At 48.7% G+C, this 19,854-nt stretch overlaps 1 protein-coding gene across 2 annotated transcripts in view; it reads right to left on the reverse strand.

The window, feature by feature from the left end:
• The window catches only part of BRF1 (BRF1 general transcription factor IIIB subunit), a 307,644-nt gene that overhangs the window by 248,891 nt on the left and 38,899 nt on the right, over positions 1–19,854 (reverse strand). For both annotated transcript variants that reach the window (XM_077323870.1, XM_077323871.1), the window contains exon 3: positions 7,574–7,747. In XM_077323870.1, the coding sequence (XP_077179985.1) occupies positions 7,574–7,747 (174 nt within the window). The remainder of the gene's footprint in view (positions 1–7,573; positions 7,748–19,854) is intronic.

Raw genomic sequence — 19,854 nt, forward strand, 5'->3', positions numbered from 1 at the left:
AGAGCACTGCAAGATCAGACCACTGGTCCATCTAGTCTTAACATCCTGCCTTACACAGTGGCCAACCAGTTCCTCTGAAGGGCCAACAAAATAGATGCTGAAGAGTTCATTAGAACATCAGAAGAGCACTGCAGGATCAGACCAGGGGTCCATCTAGTCCAACATCCTGTCTCACATAGTGGCCAACTAGTTCCTCTGAAGGGCCAACAAGGCATAGAGGTCGAGGCCTTTATGATAACATAAGAGCCATGCTGGGTCAGACCAGTGGCCCATCTAGTCCAGCATTCTCACACAGTGGCCAGCCAGTTCCTCTGGACCACGGATTCCCAACCAGGGTACCAGGAACCCTGGGATCATGCGGCTTTTCCCAGAAGTTCAGATGGTCACCGACATCACTAGCATCACTGGAGCCCACTTCCCCTGTTGCTCTACAGGCCTAGTCTCTTCCTCCACAATGGCCTCCACAAATAATCCATTCATGGCTTCCGCATCTTATTTCCGCACTCTGAAGGGACATGTCACCACTTCCAGGGTTCTCTGAAGCCTGAAAAACCTTACAGGGGAACCTCCATGGTCAAAAGGTTGAAGAAGGCTGCTCAACAACAGGGCATCAAGGTTGAGACCTTTCCCTCATGTTGCCACCTGGCTCTGGGGTTCAGAGGTTGACTGTCACCATATCTAGTAGCCACCTCTCCTCCATGAGTCTATCTACTCCCCTCAGCTTGTGGTTGATGCAGGACTCAAACTGGGACCTTCCTGACACAACTCGTGTTTCTTTAGAGCACACTCCTGGACAGAATTACAACATGCCACGTTTGGTGAAGTCAATAGGCTCAGAAGGGCGTAAGTCTGCTTAGGATGTGATCGTTGCCCGCTCTCCAACCCCAGCCAAGTATACATCGCATCAGCATTCCACAAAAGTACCAATAAAGGGCATGTCCAGGATAAGGTTGGGGAGAAGAAAATATCTCTTTCTCTCTCACACACACATATGTTTCAGAATCCAGGAGCTGTCTGATAAAACTGCTACTGCTCTGCTTTCTCCGCCAAAAGCAAACCCCATAGGTCAAGCTCTACAAACACTGCAATCTGTCCCTTCCCACAAATACAACCATTCATAAAGGACTGGATCCCAACAAAGTGTGGTTCGAGTCCAAAAGCACCTTAAAGACCAACAAGACATTCAAAGTACAAGGCAGGCTTTCTCAACCAGGGTTTCGTGAAACCCTGGGGTTTCTTGATGGCCCTGGAAGGGTTTCCCAATTGGGTGGGAGTTAATTACTTCGTTATATAATTTTTTAATTTGTTAAACGTTTCTCGGGTCGACCCATCTGCCCCCACCTCCCAAAATGGTCAGTGATGGGCCTGGAGGGGATGGGAAGGGGAGGGCCCCCGGTTGGGCGTGTCCACAGCTCTGCTTCCTAACCATATTCTGCACGATTGTGCTACCTCTGGGGTTTCTTGAAACCTAAAGAATGTTTCAGGGGTTTCTCAAAGGTAAGAAAAGGTCAAGAAAGGCAACACCTTTCAAGAGTCAAAGCTTCTTTCCTGAATATCTAACATAAGGAACTTTGCCTCTCAAAGGTTGATACCCTGGAAATCTAGTTTTTTTCTAAGGTGCTAGTAGACTCAAATAATGCTCTCCTGCTGCATAATGGCTATCCCTCTGGATCCCCAAAGGAATCTCTCCAAGTGCAGTTACCAAAGTAGCTTGTGCTTACGGCTTCTGAAGGTGCATAAGGGAGAAGCACATGGGCCCAGTAAGAACATGAGAGAAGCCATGTTGGATCAGGCCAATGGCCCATGCAGTCCAACACTCTGTGTCACACCGTGGCCAAAACCCAGGTGTCCTAAGGAGGTCTACCTCCCACTGTTGACCCTCAAGCACCTAGAACACAGGTCATCACTGACCCAGTAAAAGCAGAGTACCCTGCAATGTGCTCAGGAATACATGTACCCAATATAGGAGGGAGATCCCTTTGTAGTTTTGCTCCCTCGCATGCAGGGGCTAATGCAGGAAGAGATGGATCATACCGTAAGGGAAGAAAAAGATTCTTCAAAGCTACCATTCACCCTTGAGATTTTTCGGGCCAAATCCAAAGGTTCCTGGTTACAGAAACGAGGACGTGTAAGAAGCCAGCGAGAGGGAGGTGGGGGATTTTAAGCGCACCTCGGCCGAAACAAAACCACCCTAATGCAGCCAGATTCTCGAATCAAGCAAAATTAGTTATCCACTCTAGTTACTGTCGGAGCTTATGTAACAGGCCCACATAGATCACAGCGCCAGATGGCCTCTTATACAGACCGCTATATCCTCGGGACTTGGATGTCAAGGTAACTGCAAGGGGAGAGGTGGAGCTATTTAGATCCACAAAACCTTTTTTTTTAAAGATCGTAGTAGACCCATAACATTCCTTGTTACTACCCTGTCGCCAAACCAATTAGAGAACAGACGCCTCGTTTTGCACACAAAAAGCTTTAAAAACACCGGACTGTTCAAAGTCATACTCTGCCACATCGTCCCCGGCAAGATTCTGATAGCACAGCGGGGCTTCTTGCTCAGCGTTGGGTGTCCCGTCCAACAGAATTATCAGGAAACAGAGAGGCGACAGCCAATTTGCAGATCTGGTCGGGTGTCACTGACCTGGCATTTCCCTATTTTGTGCTAAGTTTCTATCAATGGCCGATTGAGCAAAACTCGCCAGGTGGCAAGCTCCGAATTTTCGAGCCGCGAACTTTCAGACATGAAAGGGAATTGATTTGGCAGTTGAAAATACCAGATACGCCATCACAGAGATCTGTCTGTTTGGAGCTTCGGCGTTTTTTTTGCAGCTTCCTTGCTTCCAATCCTTTGGTGTCATTTATCATAATTTTCCACACATTGCTTCCTGTAACTTTGACAGGCAGAAATGTTTCCTCTGTGATGTCTGAGCTCCTCGGAGAAGCTTCTGATGAGACTGCCAGGTTCAGATCACTTGAAAACAAGTCGTGAACTGGCATGCTCCCGTCTTTCCCTTCTCCTCCCGCGCAGTTTTGCAGTCTGTGGCTGAATGCAAACCGTGGTTTGTTATGCTATCCAGACTGGCAACCGTGGCTTGCCTTGGCCGTCAGAGCCACCACTGCAAATCTCTATCCAATTGTGATTGCCAGCCCCGGTTTGGGGGGGGCGGGGGGGCAATACTAATTATAATTCACCACGTCAGAAGCAAACTGTGTCTTGTGGTAATGAACAAATGGGCAGACCTGAGCCTTCGGGGAGGGCGGTATATAATAATTATAATATCATAGAATCATAGTGTTAGAAGGAGCCATACAGGCCATCTAGTCCAACCCCCTGCTCAACGCAAGATCAGCCCAAAGCATCCTAAAGCATCCAAGAAAAGTGTGTATCCAACCTTTGCTTGAAGACTGCCAGTGAATAAATAAAATAAAATAAATTGTTAAACAACGAATGCCAACTTTGACTTATCTCTCCTCTCTCCTCCCTCTTGTAGAAGGGTAGCGGGGGGTTGAGGGTAGAGCCGTAGGGAAGGGCGGTATGTATGTATGTATGTATGTATGTATGTATGTATGTATGTATGTATGTATGTATGTATGTATGTATGTATGTATGTATGTATGTATGTATGTATGTATAAATAAATAAATAAATATTTTCTTCTTGTGTTCTGATGTTGTGATTGTCCGTTTTAATGAGGTTTTAATGGGTTTTTAGTCGGACTTTTGTAAACTGCCTGGAGCCTCTCGGGAGTGGCGGTTAATAAATAAATAATAATATCATAATAAATAAGTAAAGCTGTGTGTGTAAAGGAGAAGGGGAGAGTGGGTGAGCTTGAAATGCACTCGCACTCCTCTGAACTGTGGTTTGGGGCAATGGTTTTCAACTTTCCGGACCCGAGATCTACTGAACAATGTAACTGCTGAAAGGCGGGCATATGGCAGGAAGTCCTGGGGCAGGGTCATGCCACAGGAAGAGGAGGAGCCAGAAGTATGACCTCACCAGTTTCAAGGCTAGGACTATGGGATTCGGACCAAGACAGCTAGAGAGAAGGAACTCATGCCTTCAGCATTACTCAATAGAAAAGGAGAACCACAGAGAGACTGCCTTACTGCCTATGCCCCTCAAAGAGCACTATGCTTGGCCAACAGGCTACTGATCCCTGGCCCAAAGGAAGCACGTTTGGCCTCAACCAGGACCGGATCGTTCTCCATCCTGGAGAATGAGCTCCCAGAAGACCTGAGCTAACACAGTTCCGCAGGGCCTGCAAAAGGGAGCTCTTCCACTAGGCATTCGGTTAGGAGATCAGTACTAGGAGATCAGTAACAACATCTATTGGACCCCCAGAACCCGCTCCCATTCAGACAGGCCCACTCTGTAAGGTTGGGGGCGTAATGTTAACAGTGAAAAATGTTTTACTATTGCGGACGTTATGGTTATTGTCGTTGAGAGTAAAAGGTAAAGGTATCCCCTGTGCAAGCACCAGGTCATGTCTGACCCTTGGGGTGACGCCCTCTAGCGTTTTCTTGGCAGACTCAATACGGGGTGGTCTTGCCAGTGCCTTCCCCAGTCATGACCGTTTACCCCCCAGCAACCTGGGTACTCATTTTACCGACCTCGGAAGGATGGAAGGCTGAGTCAACCTTGAGCCGGCTGCTGGGACCGAACTCCCAGCCTCATGGGCAGAGCTTTCAGACTGCATGTCTGCTGCCTTACCACTCTGCGCCACAAGAGGCTCGTCGTTGAGAGTACTTCATGGTTAATGTACAGTTGCCCAGTTTATATTGTACTGTTACACAATTCATGTTCCCCGTAAACCGCTCTGAGCCGCATGGGAGGGCTGTATATAAATGCACAATTGAATAAATGCATAAATATAAACAAGTAAGCAAATAAATAAATAAATAAGAAGAATAATCCTTACCATCAGAGAATCTCAATACCCTTCTGCTCCTCTCAGTGTCCACACAAAAAGAGGTAGGAGGAATGCTCTCTGCACATGCACATTAGCTGAAAGTCCTTTCAAAAGGCATTTGAAAAAACCCCTCAACCAGCAGCTCTATAAGGTAATTGTGAGCCTCTAGGCAAATTTGTATGGCTCACTGAAAGCGCCCACGGCTAGTGAGTGAAAGATCCTCCCTGCCTTGGAAGACTTTCTGACCTGCACCAACGGCTGCATTCAAATAGTGCATCAAATCTCACTGTCTGTGATGAACATGAACCCAAGGGTATGGTGCACACATGCTCCCTCCTTCTGTCCCTTCGCCTTCTCCCTTGCTCCAGAGAGCACCTGAAAGAATTCCTAGAATCCTATCTAGCAAAGGCTAGATAGCTATCCGACAGAAATGCTAATTCTGTAAACTTCAGAAGTTTCTAAGTGGGAGGGCAGAAGGGATTGTGTCAGTGCTTGGCTCTTGTGGCATTCCCCAGGGGGTTGGACTAGATGACCCTGGAGGACCCCTTCCAACTCTATGATCCTATTAACCCTTTGCAAACTGCAGGAATGCAAGAAATGCATGTAGTTTGGAAACTATTCTAACAGTGGGTTTTGAAGGCCTGGGCAAATAGGTATGTGTGCCTTCCCCACACACTAAAATTCTCAACCATCGCTTAAAAGGTATCTCCTGTGCAAGCACCGAGTCATGCCTGACCCTTGGGATGACGCCCTCCAGCGTTTTCATGGCAAACTCAATACAGGGTGGTTTGCCAATGCCTTCCCCAGTCATTACCGTTTACCCCCCAGCAAGCTGGGTACTCATTTTACCAACCTCGGAAGGATGGAAGGCTGAGTCAACCTTGAGCCGGCTGCTGGGATTGAACTCCCAGCCTCATGGGCAGAGCTTTCAGACTGCATGTCTGCTGCCTTACCACTGCGCCACAAGAGGCTCTACCATCGCTTAACCTGGGTACCAAATCCTAGTTTGCATGGAAGAAATAAAGCTCCAGTTAGCTCTGGCACCCACAAATGACAATGAGCCAGGCACTTGATGGAAAACAGCTGTCCTGCTCTGCACATAAAGAGAAAGGGGAGCTTAAAAGCTGCAAAAAACATGGACCCATCACAGGCAAATGGAAGTTTGTTGTGACATCTACATGCCACTGGTGAGTTGCAGCATGGTGGCCGTAAGTGCTCTGGACATGAATGATGTCATAATACTAGCAACCATCATTCAGCACAAGCAGAGGTCCTCAAACGAGTTTTATACTGTGAGGCACACAAGACAATAACAGCATGGAATTCAGATAGGGACTAGAGCAGGGGTGGCCAAACTGTGGCTCCCCAGATGCCCATGGACTACAATTCTCATGAACCCTTACTGGCAGTGCTGGCAGGGGCTCATGGGAACCTTAGTCCATGGATACCTGGTGAGCCACAGATTGACCACAGATTGACCAGATTGACCAGATTGGACTGGAGGGTATCAAAAATCCCAAGTAGAATTCATCTGGAAGGAAAAGATTTCACTAAACAGCAACCAAGGCCCATTCTGCACACATTGGATGAGGCACTTTCAATGCACGTTTGAAGTGGATTATCCTGTTCTGCACAGGATTATCCAGTTGCAAAAGCACATTGAAAGTGCATTATCCTATGTGTACAGAATGGGCCCAAGACTCAAAAGACAAGGTCCGAAGACCATGTTCCAGATAAAGCAAACCACATTCTCCCAATTCCAAGAACATTTGTGGAGGTTACCATTTATGCTTCGTAACTATCAAACTGCTCCCATCATTCATAGGAGAGAGTCAGAGTGATTAATTTGTGCCCTTGGCATGCATAGCTAACAAACAGGGCCTTGTAATTGCTCGCACCAATAACTATTCATTGTGCGGAACCCTCAAAATGGTTTCTGTGACAAATAATCAAACATGGCATGAACTAATGGGGGAGGCCAACTGTCTCTCAATGCCCTTCCCTAACAGAAACCCCAAGCAGGTTAGGGTAACCATTTTGAAGTATTTAAAAGGCTGCCATAGAGAAGATGGAGCAGAGTTGTTGTTTCTTGCCCTCGAGGGACGGAACAGAACCAATGGGATGAAATTAATTAAAAGAAATTCCATCTAAACATCCGGAAGAAGTTCCTGACAGCTAGAGCGGTTCCTCAGCGGAACAGGCTTCCTCGGGAGATGGTGGGTTCTCCATCTTTGGAGATTTTTAACCAGAGGCTGGAGAGCCCTCTGACAGAGAGGCTGATTCTGGGAAGGTTCAAGGGGGTGGCAGGTGACAGTGGAGGAGCGATAGGGTTGTGAGTGTCCTGCACAGTGCAGGGGTTGGACTAGATGACTCAGGAGGTCCCTTCCAACTCTATGATTCTATGATCCAATTCTAGGGGGCTGGGTTCCACTCTAGAATAGACCTCTCCCTTCGCACCAATTCCCGCTGTCCAAAAGGTTTCCTCGGGCTATCTTCACAAGAGACCATAAAAAGGTAAACACTGAACCGCACAAAAATGAGACCAGGTCCTAAAAATAGCTCCAAAGAGTTCCAAGAAAGATAAGAGGTCAGAAGGACACAGCGTCCAAGACGGGTTTTTTTTTTTTTTGAAAGGCCAAGTTTAAAAGGTGAAAGGATACGTGGAGTTCCTTCGGTCCTGCACACCAAGTAGAGACATGCGGCGATCACATGGGTCATCTTCCGACCCCGGGTCAAGTGCTTGCTCACTGCCATCTTGAAAAAGTTAAAGGCCGTGTCAAGGCAGTGCTGGTTGAGTTGCAGCTGGTTTCCCAGATGGTGGATCTGACGTTTCCCTTGGAAAATAAGAGAGAGAGAGAGAGAGAGAGAGAGAGAGAGAGAGAGAGAGAGAGAGAGAGAGAGAGAGAGAGAGAATCACACACCAGTCACAATCTTAGTGTTTTACAGCAGTGGTCCCCAACCTTTTCATCACCGGGGACCGGTCAACGCTTGACAATTTTACTGAGGCCCGGGGGGTAGTCTTCTGCCGAGGGATGTCTCCGCCACCGCCTGAGCCCCTGCTCCACTTGCTTTCCCTCTGGTGCCTCTGACTTCCTGCTGCCCGCTGGGGGGTGCTGCCAGCAGCAGCTGTGCAGTGCCACACCAAGGGGGAGCCCCAGCCATGGCGGCCGCTGGAGAGCACCAAAGGTGAGCCGGCGGCAGAGTGGCAGGGCAGCCCCTGAGAAGGATGAGGAGGAGCCACGGCCCGGTACCGGCTGAGCCACGAGCCGGGACCGGTCCCAAGACCGGGGGTTGGGGACCACTGTTTTACAGGATGCATGCACAATATAATTGAAGCCGGGTTAATTCAGGGACCTTAATGACAAAACGATACCTAACAGAGAACCACAGGTTTGCTCTAAAACCAGATTAGTTGATCCAGAAGTCCCCAGTGCTCACCAAAAATGGGTGGGGATTTGATTGGCTAAGCAGATTTCTTTATAACTTTGTCTGGGCAGAATCTGCTACCACAGCACCAGGAACTGCTACCACAGCACCAGGAACTGTGTGACTGAAGGCAAGATGTGGCAGCCATTTTGCGGCTGGCTCCGCCTCCTGTAGCAGCCATTTTGTCACTGCGCTCACCAAACCCTGTCAGAATTCCAAAGGTGCCATTGATACCTTTTGCTACCCTGTCTTTCCAGGCACAAAGAGTGCTCTAGAATTTGTTTGCAACCAAAATGAAAAGCAGAAATTTATGGAAGATAGGCTGCCCTGTTGCTGGCCATCCAGAGAAACTAGTTGTCCACTGTGTGAGACAGGATGCTGGACTAGATGGACCACTGGTCTGATCCATCTGATGTTCTAATGTTCTAATGAAAGTCTCAGCCTCTATACTATTCTGATGTTCTAATGAAGGTCTCAGCCTCTATACTCTGCTGTTGGCCCTCCAGAAGAACTGGTTGGTCACTGTGTGAGATAGGATGCTGCACTAGTTGGCCCACTGGTCTGATCCAGCTGGGCTTCTCTTCTAGCTGGGAATATCACATGAGACCTTGTTTCTTACACATCATTGCTAGGCCAGGGCAAGCCATGTCCTTCCCAACAAGCCATTGCACGGAGTCTACAGAATGACTCTTCCTGCCCCTTCACCCCTAAAGCAGGGATTATCTTGCCACAAACACAAAGGAATTTACCCTTTGGTCCACTACTTTTATAAAGAGATCTGGGGAACTGCCTCACACACAGTATCAATGGTTTCTTCCCAAGAGATTTCAAGATTCCAGCAGAAATGCCTACTCTAGCCCACAGGTTATGGGCTATGGGCTATGTGGAATCCCTGTTATTTTTTAGCATGCTGGTACAAAGGTTACCTGGCCAGAGATCCTAGCACAGCAATATGAACGTCCAATGTAGGCCAGAATTCGACGGTTTTCTTTGCTTCTGGGACTGATTAAGAGTATTCATTCCAGCACAAGTACTTCCCTGTGTTCCTACAACCTGCCCACGGAAAATTCATGAATAATCCAAGTACCATTCACAACAGCCGCAAAGCTAAAGGTCAGCTAAAGGTTTGCTTTAAAAGCACCATGAACAGGCCTGCTGAAGGATTCAACTGCCCCCAAGAGAGGGGGGCTATTAGGAATCCACATCTCTTCCCCCATCCCTGATTTAGGGATGCCCGAGCCTCAGAACATTAAACAGAACCTTTCCACGCTAACTTGGAAGCGGAGAGAACATGCTTTATTGCCGTTCTCCAGAAACCTGGCAAAGCGCAATCTCTACATGCGCAGGGCCTCTAACCACAAAACAAGACTAAACCACAACTGAGAGAATCTGGCTGTAGAAAGAGCCGTATGCTTGGAGCTCCTTGTCGAAGGGGAAGTGTTTCCGCTGTGACGTCGCACGGAGACTGATCCGGCTGCCAGATTACACAGATTAGGCTGCGGCTCAAAGAAAATGGATGCTCTTCCTTGACTTCGCTCTAAGCCCTTTCAGTGACTCATAAGAGGATATGACACAGCTGGTGAGGCAGCGGCAGGGAGAACGGGAGCACCAAGAAGGGAGCAGGAAACTGGCAAGGCCAGAGGCGAGGGGAGAGGAGTCGTAACAAGAATGGGAGGCAGCCAGAGCTGCGCTTCTGGAGGAGCCAAGGAGCAGAGCATGGAGCCAATTTGTGAGAAAGATGTTACGTTGGCCATGTGCTGTTATAGGAAACACACGGATCCCTAACGTTTCCACTGGGATATCAGAAGCCAAACATCTCAATGTGGCTTGTTTCATGGTCTCGAAAGATGCGTGTGATGACAACACCAGAGCTCGGCTGAAAAATTAAACCATTGGGTCTAGGCGCATGGCTGCATGCTCTGTGTTATGGAAGACTTCCTACATTAGGATTCAACCCAAGACCTTGTTGTCCATTATCATAGAATCATAGAATCATAGAGTTGGAAGGGGCCATACAGGCCATAGAATCATAGAATTAGAGAGTTGGAAGGGGCCATACAGGCCATAGAATCATAGAATCATAGAGTTGGAAGAGGCCACACAGGCCATAGAATCATAGAGTTGGAAGAGGCCACGCAGGCCATCTAGTCCAACCCCCTGCTCTATGCAGGATCAGCCCTAAGCAACCCTAAGCATTATGAACTAAGTGGACTTCAAATGGTAGATATTGTTCACCATGAAATATAATTCTAAGACAGGCTTTCTCAACAAGAGTTTTGTGAAACCCTTGGGTTTCTTGAAGGCCCTCAAAGGGTGGGAGTTAATTATCTTTTATATATGTTTGAATTTTTTATTGGGTGATATAATCATATATGGTCATGTCAACCCACCCACCACTCCCAAAATGGCCAATGATGGGCCTGGAGGGGGTGGGAACAGGAGTGGCCCTAGGTGGGCGTGTCCAGAGTCAGTTTGGTGTAGTGGTTAGGAGTGCGGACTTCTAATCTGGCATGCCGGGTTCGATTCTGCGCTCCCCCACATGCAGCCAGCTGGGTGACCTTGGGTTCGCCACAGCACTGATAAAGCTGTTCTGACCGAGCAGGAATATCGGGGCTCTCTCAGCCTCACCCACCCCACAGGGTGTCTGCTGTGGGGAGAGGAATGGGAAGGCGTCTGTAAGCCGCTTTGAGCCTCCTTCGGGTAGGGGAAAGCGGCATATAAGAACCAACTCTTCTTCTTCTTCTATGCTTCCCAAGCATATTCTGGGGTTTCTCAAAGCCAGAAGAATATTTCAGGGCTTTCTCAATGGTAAAAAAAGTTGAGAAAGGCTGTTCTAAGGTTTCCCAGGACTATTTTGTCTACCGGCCACAGAAAGTAAAACTACTCATCAAGGAACTACTTGAAGGACCACACCTACACAGTTACCAATACTGAAGAGGGAGAAGCTTCTCACCTTTTGAACCGCACATGATCCAAGTGGTGTTTTGATTTAAAGATTACCTGATCAACACCTCGCTGCATACCTTTCTTGGTCAAGAGCATACTAGTCAATCAAGCAGAGCTGCTAATCACTGTCCGCTTCAATTGCTTGTTTCCTGTAAGCGTCGGCGTGTCATTTTAGTGCGCAATCCAAGAGATTACTCATGTGCTTCGACTCAAGACACAACACTGGTGCCAGGGACTCAAGAAGCCCTTCACAAGAGCTCCTCCTCCACCATGAACAGCTCTGGTCGACGCCACCCGCACACGGCTGTCGGCTTGCCCATACGTGTTTCCTTTCGTAAGAACGTCCTGAGAAGAAGGTGAGTCAGGAGAAACGCCATTTCAGGCGACCTTCCGACGAGATTGCAGCTTGCAACTGTACCAGCCCGAAACGATGGTCGCCAAGTGGCCCATCTACCACCGCTTGAGTTAATTAATGCGCCCGGTGCATCGTGTTGCTCGGTAACCCTGGCGATATATCAACAAACCTGAACAGCTCGCGCCCAACGGCAATTAAAACGGGGCACGCAGGGTTAATCAACAATTACACTTTAATTTCCCCGCAAAGGAGCAGAGAGCACTCGCCACAGACTTTTAATTCCTAAGCCTCTTTAACGGAGATAATCTACGCTCTGATCTTAACCCCCCCATAAAAATAAGTCGCTCCTGCAGGCCGTTAAAGGCAGCAGCCTCTCAAGGCTGTTTCAGATTACTATGTGGGAACAAATCCTGAGCATGAATGCGGCATGCTCCCTGCGCATGGATTTGGACTTGGGTTTGTGCAAGTGTTTTGCAGCGTGCATGTGTGCGGGAAGGCTGTAATCTAGGGGTAGTCAACCTGTGGTCCTCCAGATGTTCGTGGACTACAATTCCCGTGAGCCCCTGCTAGCAAATGCCAGCATGGGAGTTGTAGTTCATCAACATCTGGAGGACCACGAGTTGACTACAGTAACCAGCTGCAGTTTCCCAGCAAGCCTTTGCTGATGTGAAAATCAGCAAAAAAAACCCGCACATGTACGACCATCAAGTTAGATCCTACACAGAAAAGCGCATGATGGTTCAAGATGCAGAAGTGTTTACAGCGGAGGATTTTCATCGTGTTTTTAGCTCACAGGACGTACTCTCAGGACCTTGGCGTCGCTACGCTATTTGCAATTGGCCTACCAGGGTTAGAGTGTGGAAATAAGATGCTGGACTAGGTAGGATTACCTGAAAACTCCTCCCCACACACTCTTAAGACAAAGAATAAATACCATAACATAGCACTGCACTAATGATATGCCGTAAACAAAAGAAAAGCCCTGATGGATCAGACCAGGGGTCCATCTAGTCCAGCATCCTGCTTCATACGGAGGCCAACCAGTTCCTCTGGAGGGCACAGAGGCCGAGGCCTTCCTAAGAACATCAGAAGAGCCCTGTTGGATCAGACCACTGGTCCATCTAATACAGCATCCTGTCTCACACTGTGGCCAACCAGTTTCCGAAGAGAGCCAACAACAGGGCAGAGAGGCTGAAACCTTCATTAGAACCTAAGAAGAGCCCTGTTGGATCAGACTATCTAGTCCAGCCTCCTGTCTCACACAGTGGCCAGCCAGTTCCTCTGCAGGGCCAGCAACAGGGCAGAGAGGCCGAGGCCTTCCTAAGGACATCAGGAGAGCCCTGCTGGGTCAGACCAGGGGTCCATCCAGTCCAGCATCCTGTCTCACACAGGGGCCAGCCAGTTCCTCTGGAGGGCCAACAACAGGGCAGAGAGGCCCGAGGCCTTCCTAAGAACATCAGGAGAGCCCTGCTGGATCAGACCAGGGGTCCATCCAGTCCAGCCTCCTATCTCACACAGGGGCCAGCCAGTTCCTCTGGAGGGCCAGCAACAGGGCAGAGAGGCCGAGGCCTTCCTAAGAACATCAGAAGAGCCCTGCTGGGTCAGACCAGGGGTCCATCCAGTCCAGCATCCTGCCTTACATGGTGGCCAGCCAGTTCCTCTGGAGGACCAACAGCAGGGTATGTAGGTCGAGGACTTCTCCTGATGTTGCTTCCTGTCTCTGGGATTCAATGGCTTGGTGCCTCTGAATGGGGAGGTTCCCCTCAGTTACTATAGCTATTAATCATTGGTAGACTTATGCTCCCTGAATCTGTCTAATCTCCTTTTAAAGCTGTGTATTCCCGTGGCCACCACTACACCTTCTGGAAGCGAATTCCATATCTGAATCAGTCTCCTGTCTCAATCGGTAGCCAACCGGTTCGTCTGGAGGGCCAACAACAGGGCACAGATGACAATTGCTTGCCCTAATGTTGCCTCCTGGCTCTGGGATTCCAAGATTTAGTGGCTCTAAATGTGGAGGTTCACTCTCGTCTATCCGGATTTGCAAGCAAAACGGCATTATTTGATTGCCGTTTGTTTACTTTGCTTTAATTGTACTCCATCTTTTCCGACCAATGGGTCTCCAAAGCTGCTTACCTGTATTATTAAAGGTAAAGGTATCCCCTGTGCAAGCACCGAGTCATGTCTGACCCTTGGGGTGACGCCCTCTAGCGTTTTCATGGCAGACTCAATACGGGGTGGTTTGCCAGTGCCTTCCCCAGTCATTACCGTTTACCCCCCAGCAAGCAATCTGGGTACTCATTTTACCGACCTCGGAAGGATGGAAGGCTGAGTCAACCTTGAGCCGGCTGCTGGGATTGAACTCCCAGCCTCATGGGCAAAGCTTTCAGACGGCTGACTTACCACTCTGTGCCACAAGAGGCTCTTTATTATTAGCATCATTTATACTCCACTTTTTCACTGGGACTGAATGGGGATTAAACCATTAAACATTGTTCTGGTCTCTGATAACTTTACTCTCACAACAAACCTATGAGGAGGTTTAGGTGGATGGTACATGGTTACCCAGCAAGCTTCCTTAGCATGAGTAAGAATTCGAACCTGGGTCTCCTAGATCCTAGACTGACACTCTTACCCTACTCTGCCCTTGCTCTGTTTCTTATAGAAGCTCTGTGTTTCTTATTGGAAGTCACATAGAATCCTAGAGTGGGAAGGGACCCTAAAGGCCATCTAATCCAACCCCTGCTCAATACAGGACCAGCCTCAAGCATCCAGGATAAGTATCGGTCCAGCTCCTGCTTGAAGACCACCAGTGAGGGGGAGCTCACCACTTCCTTAATATTTAAGCTAGGTCTAGATGCATAGAATCCCACAGTTGGAAAGGGCCACACAGGCCATCCAGTCCAACTTCCTGCTCAATGTAGTCACGGAATCATAGAATCCTAGAATGGGAAGGGACCCTACAGGCCATCTAGTCCCACCCCCTGCTCAATACAGGATCAGCCTCAAGCATCCGGGATATCGGTCCAGCGGCTGCTTGAAGACCACCAATGAGGAGAAGCTCACCACCTCCTTAGGCAGTCAATTCCACTGCTGAACTACTCAGACTGTGAAAGAAATGTTCCTGATAGCTAGCTGACATCATTCTCCATGTAGTTTAAGCCCCTTGGCCCCTCTCCATGGCTCTCCAAAGTCTCAGGCTAAGGTCTTTCACATCACCTACTGCCTGGTCCTTTCAAATGGAGATGCCGGGGATTGAACCTGGGAACTTCTGCATGCTAAGTAGATGCTCCACCACTGAGCCAGGGTCCCTCCCCACCGAACAAGTCCTTTGTCTCAGTGCCATCTCTTGCCATTGGCAGCCATTCTCCAAGATCTTGGGGGGGGGGGGGGAGGAATGCTTCTCATCAGAGATTCTTTAATCGGAAGTGCCAGAATTAAACACTGAGGACTGTCTAAACATAACACAACAAATCAAGATTCTGCAAACGACGCTTCAAATTTCATTGGCCAGGGTGTCCCAAAGAATCCCCCTACAAGCAGCTAGGTTCCTGTTCTCAGCTATGGAAATACAGGCTGGCGATCACCTAGAACAGGGGTAGTCAAACTGCGGCCCTCCAGATGTCCATGGACTACAATTCCCATGAGCCCCTGCCAGCAAATGCCGGCATGGGAATTGTAGTCCATGGACATCTGGAGGGCCGCAGTTTGACTACCCCTGACCTAGAGTATAATTTACTCAGATAGCCAGTAGCCTTTCTCATTGTCTGATGTAAATGCTATATGTAGAGAGATAATTTTAGGCACGTAATAAGCATTGTTGGTTCCGCTTCTACATGGCTTGCGGGCTGTCATGAAGACTGACTGACTAACTGAAATCCGTGCCCTACCCCTGAGCCTCTGTCCTCTTCTGTTCAGAAAATAATTCTGCTTTTATTTGTTTATTCATTCATTCATTCATTTAATTTATTTATTTTTATGCCGCAGCTCTTCCAGAGGTCTCGCAAGATAAAACAGTAGAAATACAATAAAACCCCATAAAACACCCCTCACAACAATAAATAAACGGACAAATAGCAATCTTGCAAACTTTCCCCCCACCCCGTTCAGCCACAGGGCCCAGCCTTCTTCCACTGGGAGCTAGGGGCCAGATCTAAAAGGCTTCGATGGGGGAATCTCTGATGAAAACACCAAGACTCCACCCTGGCCTCAACCATACGCCTGGCGGAAGAGGTCCGTCTTGCAGGCCCTGCAAAAAGTCGACAACTCCGAAAGGGCCTTCAGCTTCTCCGCGAGCTCCTTCCACCAGGTTGGGGCCAGGACCGAAAAGGCCCTGGCCTGGTTTGAGGTTTGAAGGACGGCTCTTTGCTTCTCAATGCTGTCCTTTGCGGTGGGAGCAGGGAAGTGCAAATGGTTTGAAACAGAAGCCTGGGAAAGAGGGAATACTTTCCCAACCTTGCCGTGTGCCAGGCCAAATCAGGAAGGCTGGATGAGAAGCAGGAGAATTCCTGGCCATCATGTGGGGAAAGTTCGCTTCCAAATTTGTGCAGAGCCAGTTTTGACCCTTAAAAAAAAGAAGAAGAACCTGATTCTGCTTCCTGAAGTGTGATGAATTCCCACCTCCAGCCCGTTAAAGGAAGAGCCTTCGCTTTAAGCCTCAGAAGCAAAGAGGAAACGGGTTTTTATCGTGCTGAAAAACGCAGGCCGGCATCATCCCCAAACGATCTGTGAAATGCATCCTGGAAGCACTGTAAGAGCCATCAGGAGATTCCAGGAAAGTGAGGATTGCAGAATTGAGAGCAAATGGAGAGAAAAACATACTGTTTGTTTATTTATGTGCCTGCTTCATTTATACCGGGCCCCTTAAGGGGACTCTAAGAGGCTTACAGCGTCCTCCCCATTTTATCCTCACGAGATCCTGTGCAGCAGATTAGGGGGGGGGGTGAGGGTGAGTGGTCCAAGGTGACCCAGCTACCGCCTGCGGCAGGGCAAAGACTTGAACTCGGACCCTTGTCTAACACCCTAATCCAGGGCTTCATGAAACCCTGGAGTTACTTGACGGCCCCGGAAGAGTTTCCCAAAAGGGTGGGAGTGCATGTTGACCCACCCACCGACCCCTCCCAAAGTGGCCAATGAGGGGCCTGCAGGGGGTGGGAAGGGGAGGGGCCCCAGGTGGGCGTGTCCACAGCTCTGCTTCCCAACCCTATTCTGCAGGATCACGCCACTACTGGGCTTTCTCAAAGTTTGAAGAATGTTTCAGGGGTTTCTCGAGAGTAACAAAGAGGAGAAAGGCTGGAATAGGGTTTCCTGAATGGATAGGAAAATAATTAATTTTCAATATATTTTAAAACTTTGTTCAACCTGTATCAAGGCATGTTGACCCACCTACCCCTCCCAAAATGGCCAGTGTTTCAAGGTGTTTCTCAATGGTAAGAAATTTGATAAAGGCTGCCCTAATCACCACACCATGCTGGACAAACAAGAATCCACATTCTGCAAGGAACACACAGAGTCTCCGTTTCTGAAACAAATACAACAGAACAGACTTTGAGGACTGCCTTGAGGCTCTCCTGCTTTTATGTCCAGATCTCCAGGTATCCCCACTGAGTGTGAACAAAAACATTTCTCAGATGACTAATGCGCTGGCCTAGAAATTTCCAGTTTGCTGCATTACAATTCGGCAAAGGGGAGAGCACAGAAGAACACAAATGCCAATCTATCAAGTGCTAGAAATGAAGATCAAAGATTCTCTTTTTGGATGCAGCTCCAGAGCAGAAGAATCTCAAACACAACATGAAAGCCAATAAAATTAGGAAAGCCAGCATAGATTTTTAAGGAAGTTTCACCTTGAAAGGCCCTGAAAGCACTGACATGATACAATACAACAAACCTCATGCCTAGAAGAAGGAGTTTGTTTTTATACCCCGTTTTTCTCTACCAGAAGGAGTTTCAAAGTAGCTTACAGTCCCTTTCTGTTCTTCTCCCCACAACAGGCACCCTGCTGGGTAGCTGGGGCTGAGAGAGCTCTGACGGGACTGCTCTGTGAGAACAGCTCTATCAGGACTGTGACTAGCCCAAGGTCACCCAGCTGGGGGAATCTGTGAAATGGGGCCCTGAAGACACTCCCAACCAATCAAATGACCACCAAGGTGCTGAACTCAATCCTGCACGTTACAGCCATGGGTCTTCCTCTCAGCCACAGACATCTTCAGGCTTAAAAAGTTTTGTCTTGCCCCTATCTATGAGAGAATCCTTCAACTTCCTTTGGAAACCAAAACCAAATGCCATCATTTCTTCTGGAGCGGAGCAGTGTCTCAATGGTAGGGTATCTGTTCGACATGTAGAAGGCCTGAAGTTAAAAGGATCAGATAGCAGGTCAGGTGAAAGACCTCTGCCTGGTACCCTGAAGAGCTGCTGCCAGTCTGAGCAGGCGATACTGCACTTGATGGACAGATGTCCTCTTTCAGGATAAGGCAGCTGTTTCTGGTGTTCTCATAACCAAAAATCCAATACGGCTGATCTCTGCCTCCTTGGAGCAGGAATCACTTCAGAATAAACCAGGAGACGCTGTTTTTGTACCTGCAGGGAATGCCCATTCAGAAGTGGGTCCCTCGGTCATAGGAGGGGGAGCTGGTTTTTATACCCCACTTTTCTCTCCCTGAAAAGTCTCAAAGCGTCTTATAATCGCCTTCCCTTCCTCTCCCCACCATGTACACTCTTTGAGGTAGGTGGAGCAGAAAGAGAGCTCTGAGAGAATTGTCCTGTGAGAACAGCTCTAACAGGACTGTGACTAGCCCAAGGTCACCCAGCTGGCTGCATGTGGAGAATCAAGCCTACTACCACTACACCCTGCTGGCTCTTCACTCAGAATCTCCCAGTGGCCTGAGACTGACCCCTCAGCAGCCATTTTGCAGTCCTAATACTAAAGACACCAGTCTACACTGGCACTGCCACACTTCCTTAAATTCCAAGAGTGCCCACAGGCTCAAATAGCTTGGGGATCCCAGGAGTATCACACTGGACTTAAGTTCAGGAGTTTGGTCATAGCCCAACTCCGTTGCCTGGCTTCCTAATACCCCAGGAGGCCTCCAATTAATTGCCTTTTGTGTCCCGCGGTGCCTCAGGCATTGATGGGAGGAGCAGAGGGGGGAAAGGAAGTGACCCAGAATGCTCTAGCATCCTGCAAAAACTCTATGGCAAAACCATAGAGTTTCAATGCTACAGTATCCCCAGCAATTTGATGATGTCACTTCCGGGTCACATCAGCCTCCCGGGATCACCAGACACCGTCTTTCAAGAAAACAGCTTTCCTGGGCTGTTCGCGGAAGAAACCAGAATGGTTTTACATCCGACGCCCTGAGTCTCTTAGGAGAGGAAAATGTCATTCAAAAAGGAAAAAGAGCCAGAAGGAAGCTTTTCGTGTGCAGTCTGGGCCATTCGCTTTGTTATTTCTCAAGTGTCCCTCACCAGTGGTTCACAAAGCTCTCCACCAGCGCTGAGAGCATATTTTACTCTGACGCAGGCTCTTCTCGCGCTGAGCTTCGGAGGCCGCAAGGATGGGGAGGGGGGGGGGATGACAAGTCTTTTTGGTACTTTTCCTCCAAAGCTCAGGGTGAGGCTCGGAGATGAAAAAGTCAGAGGGGACCACCAGAGAGGGATTCACTGCCGGAGGATGTATAGCCACAGGCACAGACAGCTTTAAAAGGGGATGAGAATCATGGAGGATAAACATTATCAGAGGCTGAAGGGAACCTCCACATTCAGAGATTGCCTATGAAGCCCTATGAAGATAGGTTGAGGGACTTGGGAATGTTCAGCCTGGAGAAAAGGAGGTTGAAAGGGGACATGATAGCCCTCTTTAAGTATTTGAAAGGTTGTCACTTGGAGGAGGGCAGGATGCTGTTCCCATTGGCTGCAGAGGAAAGGACACGCAGTAATGGGTTTAAACTTCAAGTACAACGATATAGGCTAGATATCAGGGGGGGAAATTTCACAGTCAGAGTAGTTCAGCAGTGGAATAGGCTGCCTAAGGAGGTGGTGAGCTCCCCCTCACTGGCAGTCTTCAAGCAAAGGTTGGATACACACTTTTCTTGGATGCTTTAGGATGCTTAGGGCTAATCCTGCGTTGAGCAGGGGGTTGGACTAGATGGCCTGTATGGCCCCTTCCAACTCTATGATTCTGAATCCCCAAGTCCATAGGCAACAACAGGGGGA

This window comes from Paroedura picta, chromosome 2 (assembly GCF_049243985.1).
Source record: "Paroedura picta isolate Pp20150507F chromosome 2, Ppicta_v3.0, whole genome shotgun sequence".
In the NCBI taxonomy this organism is placed as follows: Eukaryota; Metazoa; Chordata; class Lepidosauria; order Squamata; family Gekkonidae; genus Paroedura; species Paroedura picta.